The sequence below is a fragment of the Carassius carassius genome, chromosome 34 (genome assembly GCF_963082965.1).
Source record: "Carassius carassius chromosome 34, fCarCar2.1, whole genome shotgun sequence".
Classification (NCBI taxonomy): Eukaryota; Metazoa; Chordata; class Actinopteri; order Cypriniformes; family Cyprinidae; genus Carassius; species Carassius carassius.
In genome coordinates, this window is record NC_081788.1 from 15,415,745 (window position 1) to 15,431,976 (window position 16,232).

Here is a 16,232-nt window from a genome sequence, read left to right on the forward strand (position 1 = left end):
CAAAAAGAATAAATAATTTAACTTTTTTTTTATGGACAACAAGACAGATTCATTCTAATTTCCTGTTTTAAACTGAAGAATATAATATAATATAATATAATATAATATAATATAATATAATATAATATAATATAATATAATATAATATAATATAATATAATATAATATAATATAATATACTCAAAGTAATAAACTACACAAACTATAGAAAATAGAAAATTTTGCTCTCAATTTAAAGGGTTAGTTCATTGAAAAATGAAAATGATGTCATTAATGACTCACCCTCATGTCGTTCCAAACCCGTAAGACCTCCATTCATCTTCGGAACACAGTTTAAGATATTTTAGATTGAGTCCGAGAGCTTTCTGTCCCTCCAAACTGTGTGTACGGTATACTGTCCATGTCCAGAAAGGTAAGAAAAACATCTTCAAAGAAGTCCATGTGACATCAGAGGATCAGTTAAAAATTTTTGAAGCATCAAAAATACATTTTGGTCCAAAAATAGCAAAAACTATGACTTTATTCAGCATTGTCTTCTCTTCCGTGTCTGTTGTGAGCGAGTTCAAAACACTGCAGTTTAGTGATATCCAGTTTGCAAACGGATCATTCGATGTAACCGGATCTCCTTGAACCAGTTCACCAAGTCGAACTGAATCGTTTGAAACAGTTTGTGTCTCCAATACACATTAATCCACAAATGACTTAAGCTGTTAACTTTTTTATGTGGCTGACACTCCCTCTGAGTTAAAACAAACCAATATCCTGGAGTAATTCATTTACTCAAACAGTACACTGAGTGAACTGCTGTGAAGAGAGAACTGAAGATGAACACCGAGCCAAGCTAGATAATGAACAAAAGATTGACCCATTCTCAAGTCGAGAACTGTTTCTGTCAGACACGTCCGATTTAAGAACCGAGTAGCTGATGATACTGCGCATGTGTGATTCAGTGTGAAGCAGACTGACACACAGCGGATCTGAACCGAACTGATTCTTTTGGTGATTGATTCTGAACTGATTCTGAGCTAATGTTATGAGCGTGGGTAAACCAAAGGCTTGAATCAAGGACAATCATCGCCAATGACGTCATTACTTCGAGCGCAAAAGAACCGGTGAACCATTTTCTTCAACCGGTTTATTGAATCGAACTGTTCGGAAGAACCGAAAAGAACCGAAGAACCGAACTTCCCATCTCTACTGGTGATCCGAAAACCGATGCAACCGGTTCTTGACTCGAGAACGAGTCAATCGTTCGTTTGGTGTTAATGACATAATTTTCATTTTTGTGTGAACTATCCCTTTAACAGCTTAATAACTGCTACACAAGACTTTTGGTTGACAGTTATCATATTATTCCAAAGAAAAAAGTCCCTTGTGCTTTCTGTGCATATATCATATTATTATGGATAATGAGATTACTATGAGCTGTGAACAAATTAAATTTTTGCTCTTGGAAAAGTTGACAACACAACATCTCATAGACAAAACTGTCTGTGCCACTAACCGCGAACGCCATATGTGACAGCAAAAAAGATCCGGTAGTTTTCTGTGCTGATTAATTCCTCAAATGGCACATTATTCTTCAGAGTGAATTCCAGCATGTTATGTACTTAGCTCACACTTGCTCGAGCATGAGCGCTTTAAATACATCAAAACTGTTGTGTGTCACAATTGCCATTTTGCTTTAATGTCAGCCAGCCTCGCTGTGAGCTGCGGCTTTAGTCATGTATAATTCATCCTCTGTGTGGAGTCTTTCAGGAGGGTGGCCCATCTCACTGCTGTAGTGTGACTTTTTACAACACACACTGCCACTGACACACACTTTTCATGCCATCATCTTTGAGGGTGCATCACTGTATCTCCCGGAGCGGAGGTTTGGATGATGAACGCACACGGCAACGCACAAACAGACATATACAAAACACTCAAACTTGTTCACGCTTCATAATTATGCCACTTGTGTCTCTGATAACACAGGGAGGACCGAAATCCGATGTGGGTTTGCTGTGAAATAATAATCACATTATAATTATGGGGGGAATGAAAAAATAAATAAATACAAAACAAGCAAAGCTTTAAATGGCTAGTCATGACAAGAGGCTTCAAAACCCACTCTGTGGAATCTCATTGGACATCATCAGAAAGTCCCATAAAGTCAACACGACTTCAAAATGGACCCCGTTTACTTTCCTAATGCACATTAATGTCTTAATGTGAATGATTCAATGGTGCATGTTCTTCCAAAGACAAAATTATTTTCATAATCATCGATCAAAATGTAATAACTTGCTCTTCTTTTTCTGATAAAGTTCAGCCAATAGCCAAATAGCTATCTAGGCATCATTATAGCAAACTTTCTGTGCATTTGATCTAGCTCCATTTATTTATTTTTTTCTTGTTGAATAATCAGCTTTACTTGGCAAATATATTACATTGCATTGCATTTCAGGAGAAAAATATGGTTTGAAATCTAATTAAAATCTGATTTTTGATCATGACTCTGAGTGAATAAATCAGATTTAACAAGGTTTTCTTTTTTCAGCATTTTTTGTTGTCTAATGTCTTCAGGTTTGGGCACTGCCCTCATTCGATAAATACATGCATACATACATACATACATACATATATATATATATATATATATATATATATATATATATATATATATATATATATATATATATATATATATATAAAATACATTTAAAAATGAATGGCAAAACATCTACACAAACCTATAAGGAAACAGGTTAGAAGCCTTTTGTTTGTCAGGACAATGTCTATTCTTCCTGCATCCCCCTTTAAGCTTAATTACCCTGAACTGCTTGTATAATTCCATCCTGATTTCAAACATATGACAACCTTCAAGGTGTCATGACAAAGAACAGCCTATCAGAGCTATCGATCACCTGTGTTTTAATAGAATAATACAGTATAATCAAGCTTCTGCACTCTTGACAAATCAGCTGAACCAGCAAGCCTGTTTTTGTTGAGTCTTACTTAGTTTAAGTGAGAGGATTTCCCATGTTTCTTTCCCTTAGCAGTCATCGCTGCAGCTCCTAACATAAAATAATTATAATGTAGTCAAATAATTGCCTCGCAGGCTCATGTGTTGACAGCAGAGGCAAGAAGCTGTAACAGGAAACATGGAAGTAATTTTTCTTCAATACCATGTTTGATCCACACTGAGCAAAGTGTGGTACAAGTAAGACAGCAGTAGATAAAAAAAGAAAAAAAAAGAAAAACATTTTATTTTTACTCTGAACACCCACATGGAATTTATATAAAGGTCAGAGCTGGTTATTTATTTATTTTATTTATTATTATTATTTTTTAAATCAGGGTACGTTCTCAAACGAGTATGGCAGCTTTTTAGTGTCATCATAAAAATTAAGCTTCATAAAATGACACACATACATACACGTGTACATACATGCATACACATCATAAAGTCACATACATTTTTTGAGAATAATCTTATAAGAGGATGAGAATAAAAAAGTATAATTTTGAGATTCAACATAGCATCATGGGACATAGCATTATGTATAGGTATATAGTAGGTTTATACTGCTTTACTTCATTGTTGTATGTATGTATTTATGTAGCACCGTGGTCCTGCGAGGCACGACATTTCTTTCCACTGTATGTCCACTCATCCAGTGGAATGACAATAAAGCTCAACTTGACTTTACTTGACTAAACTTGCAATGAGACTAAAGGATATCTAAAATGTTTTTTGAGAAGCGTTTAAGAAGAATGTCTTAATGAATATTACTTTCCTTACTGCGTCATTCCTTTAATCTGATAATGCTATTTTTTTTTCTTAGAACTTTTATTTCATTCTCAAATTATTACTATTTTACAGTATTTTTGTAATGACTTTATTCTTAAACCATTTCTTGTAAATGGTATATAATGGAACTATTATTCTCATTCATGTGTATAAAAAGGTATATATTAAATTATTGTTATTTTTTATTTTCAAGTAACCTTTTCTCTTCCTCTACACACCATTTGTGCAGCAGAGCCCTAATAGAGGTGCTATGGTGTAATTTCACTCTTTGTGAGAAGGTAACTCACAGGGAAAGTTTAGTGAAACATATGAACATTTTCTCAACTCACCTCTGTCAATGTCCTCGTGCTATTACTTTAAAGTTTTATGAGCCTGAATGTTGCTATGATCGATGTTTGTTCTCAACAGTTTTAAAAAATGGAAGGCATCCATGGTTCCACAAAGATCCTTTAACATCTATAGTGGAAACGGGTTCCTTAGATTATTAAAATGTTCTTCACACTAAATAGAAATGTTATTTTTTTAAGAGCTGTTCAATGAAAGGCTCTTCAGGGAACCCAGAATAGTTACTCTAATGTATGGAATTGCAGCAAATGTCCCCATCTGGAAATTTTTTTTTTTTTTTTAAAGTGAAAGAATGGGAATTTAAAAAAACAAACAAAAAACAAACAAACAAACAAGCAAAAAAAAAAAACATTCTGCAACCATGGAATTTAGTGAAAACGTTCAAAACCCCCATCCACTCTGGGTTCAGTTTGTCATTATGGGCTCAAAAGCAGTTAACTCTCAGTTATCCTACATCCCAAGATGCCAACATGTGTTCATCCCCATAAAATCATCAGATGTTGGTTCTGGTCCATTATTTATCCCCTGTGCAACAACAAAGTATACTTGCACTCGCACTCGCACTTAGAATAATCAAGAACTCTCTTTATACAGGCGCAGCTCAATAAATTAGAATGTTGTGGAAAAGTTAATTTATTTCAGTAACTCAACTCAAATAGTGAAACTCGTATATTAAATAAACTTAATGCACACAGACTGAAACTAGTTTAAGAACTTTGGTTATTTTAACTGTGGTGATTTTGGCTCATCTCAACAAATTAGAATATGCTGACATGCCAATCAGCTAATCAACTCAAAACACTTGCCAAGGTTTCCTAAGCCTTCAAAATGGTCTCTCAGTTTGGTTCACTAGGCTACACAATCATGGGGAAGACTGCTGATCTGACATTTGTCCAGAAGACAATAATTGACACCCTTCACAAGGAGGGTAAGCCACAAACATTCATTGCCAAAGAAGCTGGCTGTTCACAGAGTGCTGTATCCAAGCATGTTAACATAAAGTTGAGTAGAAGTAAAAAGTGTGGAAGAAAAAGATGCACAACCAACCGAGAGAACGGTGGCATTATGAGGATTGTCAATAGTGTTGTTTTTGGCGGCCTGTTTTAATTTTAGTTTTAGTATAGACTTTGTGTGAAGCTGTCATTTTAGTTTTTATTAGATTTAGTCACGTTCATACTCTTTTTAGTCTAGTCTAGTTTTAATCAACGAAAACTGATGACATTTAGTCTAGTTTTAGTCAATGATAATTGTATTTTAGTCTCTTTTTAGTAATGCCATTCTATTTAACCCAGTCAATATAGTACAAGCAGTATAGACAAAACCAAAATTTTATTTTAGCCAAACCCATTTCAAACAAGGTTATCTTATTATATTATTGTTACCTTATAGACTCTACATCCAAGAGTACTACATCCATTCCAGACACGGAAGACTGCCTGATTTGAATTTACAACATTTATTTTACCAACCAAACATGTTAGAAGTACACACATATACATTTAAATAAAAACAATAAATAAAATACATTAAAAAAAAAATCTTCAAATTTTTCTCCCAAAGACGAACCCCAGCTGGGCGGCCATTAGTCCCTTTCTCTGTGTCAAGGCTGATTTATACTCGACGCATCCTCAAGTTCGCTTGGGTGAACGCAGAAAATATGACATCATCGTGGTTTTGCCGGAAGTTCGCTTTGAGTGTAAGTGAACTCATTTCACGTGACAGAGTGAACAACATTTTTTGTAACCTTACGAATAGCTCCGCATCCAAACATGCATGAGTTCAGGGCAATTCAAGCTGAACATGCACATCTGCAAATATTTAGCCAACAATTCACTAAATATATATATATATATATATATATATATATATATATATATATAGATTTTTTTTTTTTTTTTTTTGGTCTTATGAAGTATTTTTATTTGTTGAGATTTATTGAGAGATTGGCAGGTTGTGAGCCAAAATCATCACAATTAAAATAATCCAAGACTTAAACTACTTCAGTCTGTGTGCATTTAATTTATTTAATACACACGTTTCACAATTTGAGTTGAATTACAGAAATAAATGTACTTTTCCACAACATTCTAATTTATTGAGATGCATCTGTAAGTGCAATAGTTCAGTCTGGTCCTAGTGGGCTCACGCCAGAGCACTTGATGCCAGTGTGTCGCCACTGTCCTCCTGACATAACCACATTAATCCAACATCCAACAATCTGCCACAAGAGGAAGGTCCCCAGATATCATCTAACACTCCAACAGAGTGCTGTTTGCACCTGGCCGATGGTGGCAGAAGCAAAGTATGATGGGTGGTGACAACGCAATTGTGTCCTGATGTGTGACCCCTGCATGGGTCTATGTGCAGCGGGTAATGGGACTACGAGCCAGAAGAGGATTGTGGGAGTAATCCAGCCACTGTAAGCTTATCAGCACATACCATGTTTGTGTCACTATTCATCAAGCTCTTTTTTTGGGAAGCTTGCAGCATTAATAGCAAAGAAATAAATGAAAATACATTGCATTGAAATAAGACTGTCCCGAGGCAACCGGCACACATCTACAGGTAAATCCAATGCAAATTCCAAATGAGGTAGGACATTTTTTGGCTTTTTTTTCATTGGCTTTCAGTCTGTGAACTGAAAAGTTGCTGATGGAATAATCATTAGAATTTCATTAATACATAACATCCCTAGGAATCAATAACAATCAATGACATTCTGTTTGCTGTTGCCCTTGCAAAAATAAATATGTATGTAAATAAATGTAAATACATGTTTTGTCATTCTGACGGAAAAAAAACTGCAGCGGTTCCATCTATGGGGGAAAGGAAAATTTATGGATTTACAATGCACTTCTCCTCTCACCATTGCAGACGTCTTAGTAGCGAGATTCCCATTTAAGTAAAGTGCATGAATTAAGGAGAAATACTAGAGTGAGTAATTTCATTCTTCACCCTTCATTCCACTTTAATTGAAAAAGCCAGCACTAGCTGTGTTATCTATTTTCCAAAGGCTGCTTTATGGCAGCCTGTTTTCCCATTCAACAGGACTCCCAGGGTGATATATTGTTTCCACAGACCCATGTAAAAACGACTAAGCTCTTTGCAACTGAAATTAAGCACAATGTAGAGATAATTTGATTGAGATGAGAAAATGGCCAGCGTGGCGTAATTGACCGTGTAATGTACGGGAACGACTTGGAGGATGTGGCGAGCGGCGGTGGCACAAGAGTTGTAAATAATCCATCATGCAGGCTGAAACACTCTCCAGATGACAGCCGTGGCCATCCAGTCCGATAAAAAAGCTGACACGTCAATCAGTGCCTCCACCCCATCTCTAAGAATTATCTCTGCTTGTAACATCCTGATCAGCCACTACTGTGGCCCCTGTGAGGATGAGCCTGCCGGTTCTCACGCTATAAACAAAGCCTTTGCTCAGCACTGGATGATTTACTGATGTTTCAGCATTATGTAAAGGAAGTCTTTTTTTTTCTGCAACAACATCACATTATTAAGTTTAATAAACAGGGATTATTAAAGAGATCACATGATGATGACAATGATCATGATGATGATGATTAAAATTTTAGCTCACACTAGCACAAAAAGTTCTCGATTATGTTTCAAATAAGCTTAAGTGTGTCATTTTTTTATATTCTTTTTTCTTTCCCAGCTCATTAAGCAGAGTCTAATGCTTGTAGGCTGATTTCTCCATAAAGAGTAAACATTATGCTATGAAACATTGCTCATTCTGAATTCAACTTTGTCATAGAAATTCCTACTACGGTTCCTTTTAAACAGAAACAAGCCAATTGTTGAAATTTGAATATAAAGTATGTAAGAGGACGAAAATTATCATATAAAAATTGATTGGAGAAGTGGCATTTGAACTGAAAATGAACGGAAGAGGAATGTACTGAATTGCATTAGAGTGCTGCACAAATGAGTCATACACCAGAAACAAGTCAGTCCCAAAGTCAGTTTTTTTTTTTTCATTATTTTAATTATTTATATCAATGTACTGTTTCCATAGCAAAATATGTTTAAAGAAAGGATTACAACCTGAATTATACACACATTTTTGTTCAAACAAACTACATATCAGAGGGCCATTTTTGAACAAGATAAAAATCAGACCAAAAAAAAAAAAAAATTATAGGACAACACTAATTTGTTCTAATAAGTTCACAATTCACAATTCTAATAAGCATGCAGTAGCCTACTAGGAACCTTATCAGAATGTTGGTCAAGAAAAAATTCAATGGCTTCTAATACACCCTGAAATGGGTAAAGAGATTCAACATCCATTGTCGCTAAAAGAACAAGAGAATTAGGTAAAGTCAGAATTAATAAGTTCAATCAAATCTTTAAAATCTCTGATTTAAGAGGGTAATACCAAAACCAAAGGCTGAAGAAACGAATAGACAAAAGCAAAATATTTTGTAAAGTAAAATTGAGGTGAAGAATTCCTCATCAATTTCTCATATAACATTGTTTTGGAGAGTTGCCTCAAATTTTCTGCTTCATAATTCTGTCGATCTAATTTTACCAGAATTTAAATGTGAATTTAATTTAAAATTCAAATTGTAATTCCACATGCTGCTTGCTATTCAAATTCCAACAAAATTTCAGTGCAGGAACTGAATTGAAATATACGTAATTCTCAATTTACAATGCACACAATCCTAGAGAGAGAGAGAGAGAGAGAGAGAGAGAGAGAGAGGAAGAGAGAGGAAGAGAGGAAAATTCAAGAAGTTTATGTTCCTGTTCTCCATTCAATCTCATTGCTGTCCAAGTAAAACAACCAAGATATTTAAGAGATCTTCTTTTCCTATGGGGACACTCATAATTATATGGTGACATATGAATTTATGGATTTAAAAAACCATGCTGTCTGACGTGTTAAACCGTTAATTTCTATGGCAAAAGGCCAGTGCTGCTCATTACAATTCATCACAAAGACTCTTAGTACTTGGTAAGACTCTCCTTGTCTGTCACCACGGCACAGGCACCAATGATGTCAGGCCAGCTATAAAGCATACAATGAATCTGAGCAGTCATCATCTCCTGTCCTCCATTTTAAATAATGTATTTGAAAAGGCCTCTCCATTTCCTCTCCTGTAGAAAGGATTTGTCTGAGCAGCAGAAAAGTTTCTCATCCGTCAATCAGCATAAAAGCTCAACAGAGTGTTCACCTCCAAATTGTCACCTTGAATGAACACTTCAAATATAAATTCTCAAGTAAATAAAAAAAAGAAGCCTGGTGACTCTATCTAAAATAATTTTAATGACATAACTACCTCGCAAATTCACTTCATCATAAGTGACTCTGTTGAAGAGGAAGCAATCATTGCCTCCTGTCTGTTTAACCTTCAATGCAGATATGAATATTACCCTTTTGTCATGTGTTATCTTTCCACGCTTCTGTAATTTATTTCTTTGTCCTTATTTAGTGACTTTTTATTTTCCAGTGTGGATCACACAGATGCTCCAATTTCTCATTTGCAGTGTTTACTTTTTATCCAGTCAGAGCTCTTAAGGACATAATGAATGCCAATGGAGTTCACCTGCTGTGTTTGTCTGCTTCTGTAAGTGTGACCTTGGGTGGTGGTTAGAGAGGCTTGTCTAAACACATCTGCATGTGTGTTTGCGTGTGCCCCTTGCATGTTTGTGTGTGAGTGTGTGCGTGAGGACAGGGCCATCAGTCACCTCCGTAACCTTGTGCAAGAGACATTGACGAGTTAGTGAGGCCTGTGAGATGCCTTGTCCTGACAGCTTATAATGTAAATAAATTAATACATATTTTGCTGTGGTAGCGAGATGAAGGTTGTAGAACCAATGTGCTGATTTTTGTGAGTGATATAATACTTTAACCTTTTGACGTGTATGATCACACCGGTGTGAACAGTCTTGGCTGGTCCCTGAAGCATACGATCACACCGGTGTGATTAGCACTTTCAGTGCATCACGTCATCAACTGCTAAATTTAAATCCACTTTCGCGCTTTGACTGGCGCAGAGCCAGATCGGACGTGCTGAGCACTTGTTATATCACACATATTCAGTATTTTCAACCATTTAATGCTTATTTAAAGTTTCAGACATTTAAATACACATGAGCACTAGCAAAAACATACATTTACAGTTTATAAAATATATGCTGATGTCTATTGAAACGGCAATAATGATCCTTACAAATATAATCTGACGACATTTTTGTACATGTAAATGATATACTGTCTGAAGCCACTCCATTCTTGAATGGTGTCCCCCAGGGATCTGTCCTGGGTCCACTTCTGTTTTTACTGTACATTACCCCTCTTGGAAATATTTTGAAACATTTTAGCAATGTGTCATACCATTTTTATGCTGATGACATACAATTGTATTGCTCGTTTAATGATTCTGAGTTCCACAAACTAACAGATTTATTGAATAGTATATCTTGTGTTAAATCGTGGCTTGCTAGTAACTGTCTCCAATTAAACTCGAAAAAGACTGAAACCCTGATTACAGCCCCAGACAACAAAATTCCACCAATTGTCCAACACCTTGGTTCTCTGAGCTCCACTGTCCAGTTGAGCATCAGAAATCTAGGTGTCTGGTTTGACCAATCGTTGTCTTTGGACAGGCATTTGAAACTTCTGGTCAGAAATAGTTTTTATCACCTAAGAAATATTGCTTAATTTATAATGATTTTAACAGACTCTGATCTAGAGATGGTTATTCATGCTTTTATTTCTTCACGTTTAGATTATTGTAACTCTCTTTTTACTTTTCTTAACAAATCTGCTCTAAATCATCTCCAAATAGTACAAAATGCTGCTGCAAGGCTTTTAACAGGATCTGGCAGAAAGGCTCACATCAACCCTATTTTGTCCTCCCTACACTGGCTACCTATCAAATTTCGCATTGATTTTAAAATATTAGTTTAACTTTTAGAGCTTTAAATGGTCCCAAAGATTCGTTATAAAACTCGAGGAGATCTGTCCTTTGAGGCTGTAGCCCCCAGACTGTGGAACGCCTTGCATTTGTTCTTCTTTGTGGCTGATTCTGTTGAGTCCTTTAAAAGGCAACTCAAGACACTGTTATTTAAACAAGATTTTAGTTGATTGGGCTTAAGTTTAATTTGGACTTTTTATTTGTTTTAATTTTATTTGAATATTAATGTGGTTGTACATTGTAAAGCACTTTGTGATTGTATCTGTGAAAAGTGCTCTATAAATAAACTTTACTTACTTACTTACTTAAATGTTTTTATTGATATCATATACAGATTGTGTAGGTACCTAAAGTTTACTCTGCTCTTCTCCCAGTTTACCGCAGAATTGTATGTGTTTTCAGGAGGAGAGGATGTATTTGAGTGTTGTAAATCCCACAACTCGGGTTCAACTAACATGGCGGCGCCCATCACCCGGTATAGATCAAATAACACAGGCGATATAAAAGTTTTTAAACTACCAAATATATTTACTTGCACATATTTCAGAATCAGAATATCAGATTTTTCATAATATAGTGAGCATGAAAATTTTGAATAAAACGGGAAAAACTAAATAAAAGCGATCCATGTGTCATACAGATCTATTTTTAGCTGCGTTGTGTCACATGACAAGCAGGACGCGACGCCATTGAAACAATAAGGCGATACATTCTAAAATAACTCTTACAAAAACGCATTGATTCGCTACATGAGGACTTTATTCACCCCTTGAGCCATGTGATACACTTTTTTATTATGAATGGATGCACTTTAAAGGACTTCTTTTGGACTGTTGAACCGAAACATACACCCAATGCCATTATAAAGTTTGGAAGTGCCAGGACAATTTTTAATATAACTCTTCTAAACCTTCTGAAAGAAGAAAGTCATATACACAAAGGATGGCTTGGAGGTGAGGGGGTAATCATTGGCTAATTTTCATTTTTGGGTGAACTATTCCTTTAAAATAGTTGGTTCTCAACTATCGTGACCCAGACAAAGCTTCACAAACCAATCATGTTTCCTCAACACACTTCACCTTAATAGTCTACTGGAGTGGATGGTTTCCCACCATAGTCTGACAGCTTGTCAGCACAAGTTTGATGGACTTGTTTCACTGACTGTTCACCATACACACATCACACAGACAGATGGCTGGTGGAGCCATGTCCTCACCTCTCACCTCACTGACATGCTCCATCATGTCTTCTGTCTGTCCATTGTGAGGCTGATATCCTGTTAAATGTCTGGCCTGGGACCCATCACCCAAGAAAGACCATTCGTAATCTGACTTTCTTCATTTCAATGCCAGACTTCCTCTGACAGGTAGCACATGAATGAATACATTTGAGCTTTCTCTTTGTCGATGCTGGACAGGATCCAGAAATTACTTTCTATGCTTGATAGTGGGTTAAGAGTAGCACTGCCCACTCACTGAATAGATGCAACAAAGTTGAAGGTATAAGCAGAAACAAAACACAATAAAAATTGCTAGTAAATTATTATCCAATGTCCAATAAACAATCAAATGTTTCCCAAATGCAAAAAAAGATCATGATGCTTTCATAAAGTGTCCGAGCAGGACCATGAATGCTGGTTGAGAGCCGCTAACATCAATCTTGACACATATGTCTCCCATTGACTGTTTTATGGGGCTCTATGGGTCATGCAGAGAATCCAGTGCACAGATCCACACACATTAATGTTTGTATGAGCTTGTAAAAGACTCTGTTACACTTCAACAATAAGAATAGGAGAGCATCAATTATTTCAGTAAATGTGACTCAACTAACTCCGGTATTGCACATTGGAGACTCACACAATAAAGGCAAAGCCTTTTTTTTTAGAAACTTCTAAAGGTTGTTTCAAACGAGCCACATTTGTTGAAACACAGTCCCGCGACTATTTTGTCATAATTTAATACCAGCCCTATAGTAAAATATGTTTAAAATTGACCTTAAAACACCTGAGAAGCAGCTGCATGCTGAAACATGACTTCTAATAGGAGCAATTTGTCTCTAACTATACACAGAATGTCTCCTGGACAATGAACTGGCCTTTAAATCAGCTTTATAGCACAGACAAAAGGCTTAAATAAGCCAGATACGCTGCTTTTATGTGACAATTCCTGAACAAACCAGAACTGCAGCTTCAGTTCCAAGATCTGGTAATGAACGCTCACAACAGATGTTTAATAGTCTTTCCTGCTGCGGCGCTGGAAAACCTAAACACACACACTGCATGCAATCAAAGCCCGAGAAGGATGTCTTCCCTTTTTTTTTGGGGGGGGGGGGGGGGGGTGTTCATAAATAAATATTTTTTAATTAATATGTTTAATTAATAAGCTATCAAGCGCAAGGTTGGGGGTTTGATTCCACACATGGAACACATGATAGGTAAAAATTGATAGCCTGAATGCACTGTAAGTCGCTTAGGATAAAAGCGTCTGCTAAATGCTTATATTTTATTTTTCATTTATATATATATATATATATATATATATATATATATATATATATATATATATATATATTATTAAAAAATATGTTACACACAATATATACTGTATAGTTAACAGTTAATGGTAACATAATATTAATTACTAACCTAGAATTTACTAATTTATTTATTGAACAGTAGCAGTCTTCAGTTTGTATTTTCACACCAGAAAGGAAAGCTTTTACACCTTCCCGGTCTAGTACATGATAATGTTTGTTGATGCTACAATTAGTAAATCCACTTCACCAGATAATTACTTTTCAACAGTGATTCTACAGAGCTACATCAAAAATGTAAGTTCAAAGACAAAATGATGGCTTCTCACTTGTTTCTCTGACACATAAGGTCTATACGTAGCACCGCTCAGGGTATGTGATTAGTACAAATGTTAAATTAATACTGGTATTCAGTATTAAATAAAAGTTATCATGGCTTGCAAAAAATATTAAGCAGCACAACCATGTTTAACACTGATAATAATAATAATAATAATAAATGTTTCTTGAGCATCGAATAAGCATATCAGACATTTATTATGGATCATGTGACACCGAAGACTGCTAAAAATTCAGCTTTCCCATCACAGGAATAAATTACATTTGAAAACATATTAAAATAATAATAAATTATTTAAAATTTTAACACTCTTTACTGTAATTTTGATCAAATAAATGTAGCATCGGTGAGGACAAGAGACTTGTTTAAAACCATTTACAGCTCTCTATATATAAGCTCTGTAAAACCCTGTGGGTGTCAAGACTCCAACAATTTAAAAACAGCTCACTTAACCAATTCAGATTTTAGATTATGGAAATTGGTGTGATGTCTGAGTTGTCTCTTTTAAACCACAAGCACATGAAACACATGGTTTCCAATATATTCCCGCAAAATAGTTTGTCCCAAAAAGGTAGTCAAGCGTTCTGTAAGAATAACGTTTTCCCATTCAAATCCAATAACAAAAACAATAAGCTGCTTTAAATGTCCTGCGATGATTCCCTGGCTGAAGTGCGTATCTTTAAGACTCTGAGCTCCCCCTGATCAACTTATTATCCCCAAACCCAAGAGTCATTACAGCTGCCTGCAGTCTCAGCCACTACTGATGGTTCCTGTCCTATTCCACGTTCAAACAAAATTGGATTTTGATTGCTTTTCACAGGATATTTTTAATTAAAGGCGAAAGAGAATAGCATGTGAGATTAAGCAATACGTCATGGTTTAATTCCCAGAGAGAGTTATCAGAGAGAGAGCAAGGCCATTTAATGGCTTCCTTACAAATATTGCCAATTAAAACAAGGGACATTTTTCAATCAGAATGAATAACTATGACCCATAGAAGGAACTTAGGCCAAAATGGAAAACGTTAAAGCTTTCCATTATAGTAAAAAATGTGAATGTGTCAGAGTGAATGTATTGACACATACTGTATTTAATCTGCCATAATAGCTCTGAAATATTCAGTTTATCATATCATATCCTGCCTGGAGCTGTGAGCCTCACAGATGTGAACTAGTTAAATGCCACTTGGACTAACAGATTGAAGGCTTTGCGTTAAATGCCTGCTGGCTGGATTTGAGGGCCACTACTTGCATCTGTGCAGTGCAAAGAAATCTATTAGTGTAACAGCAGCCATATGTGATATGTATTCCTACTTCTTCGTGTGTGAATACCTCGGTAATGAAGGCCTTTGCTGTGGCGGGGCTCATGAACAGCACAGCACGCCTCAGTGTGTCCCTGTAGCGATGCAGCTCTTCCACCCTCATGGTGCGGAACATTCCAGTGATCATCATGTTAATATTGGATTCCACCTTCTGGAGAGACACGTCCATCCCCTGCTGAGACGTCTGGTCTAGGAAGTTCTCTATGCCCCGGATATCTGAACAGCAACAGACAATATAATTCAGAATACATCCATTTTTTTATTAAATCTATCACAATCGGTGACACATAAATATTTTCTTAAAGGCGCAGGACATACTTTTTTTGTTATTGTCTTGGATTTATACACACATCTACACAGTTTTTATTTACAAAGGCAGTTGTAGAAATGTGATAATAAGATATTATTTAATCTGCAGGTTAATGAAATAACAAAAAGTAGTGATCAGCGGGTCATGTGATCTCAACATGACTGCCCCCATAAGGGTCTGCTCCCTGTGAAATGAAACCACTTTTATTAGGCTGCTGATATTACAGAAGTCTTTATATCATGCAAGTATACATGATTTTAAACACACTACTTCATAATTTTAGGGTCATTAAGAATTACACTTTTTTTTCAGCAAGGACACATTAAATTAATCAACTTTTTTCAATATTGATAATATATGGTCAAATATTACAGTTTACTGTATTTTGATAAAATAAATGCAGCCTTTTTGGGCACACAGTACTTTATTAAAATGTAAAACAAAAAAGTAAAACTGAATAAAAAGTTATTAATTATTTCTGTAGCATAAAAATTAATGCATAGCACAACCTTTGAAGCAAAAAACTTGTTATCAAATGGCCATGTGGGACAGGACATTTCTCCTCCTGCTCAATTGAACCTGAGCAGAAATGCTGAAAGGTTGTGTATCACTTGTTATACAATATACAGTAAATTAAGCGTTGT

The 16,232-nt window shown here is 35.7% G+C and overlaps 1 protein-coding gene across 4 annotated transcripts in view; it reads right to left on the reverse strand.

The window, feature by feature from the left end:
• The window catches only part of LOC132114489 (glutamate receptor ionotropic, delta-2-like), a 398,065-nt gene that overhangs the window by 145,743 nt on the left and 236,090 nt on the right, over positions 1-16,232 (reverse strand). For all 4 annotated transcript variants that reach the window (XR_009425331.1, XR_009425332.1, XM_059522629.1 and 1 more), the window contains exon 4: positions 15,289-15,494. Coding sequence is in view for 2 of the 4 variants with exons in the window: in XM_059522629.1 (XP_059378612.1) it covers positions 15,289-15,494 (206 nt within the window). In the remaining 2 variants the exon portion in view is untranslated. The remainder of the gene's footprint in view (positions 1-15,288; positions 15,495-16,232) is intronic.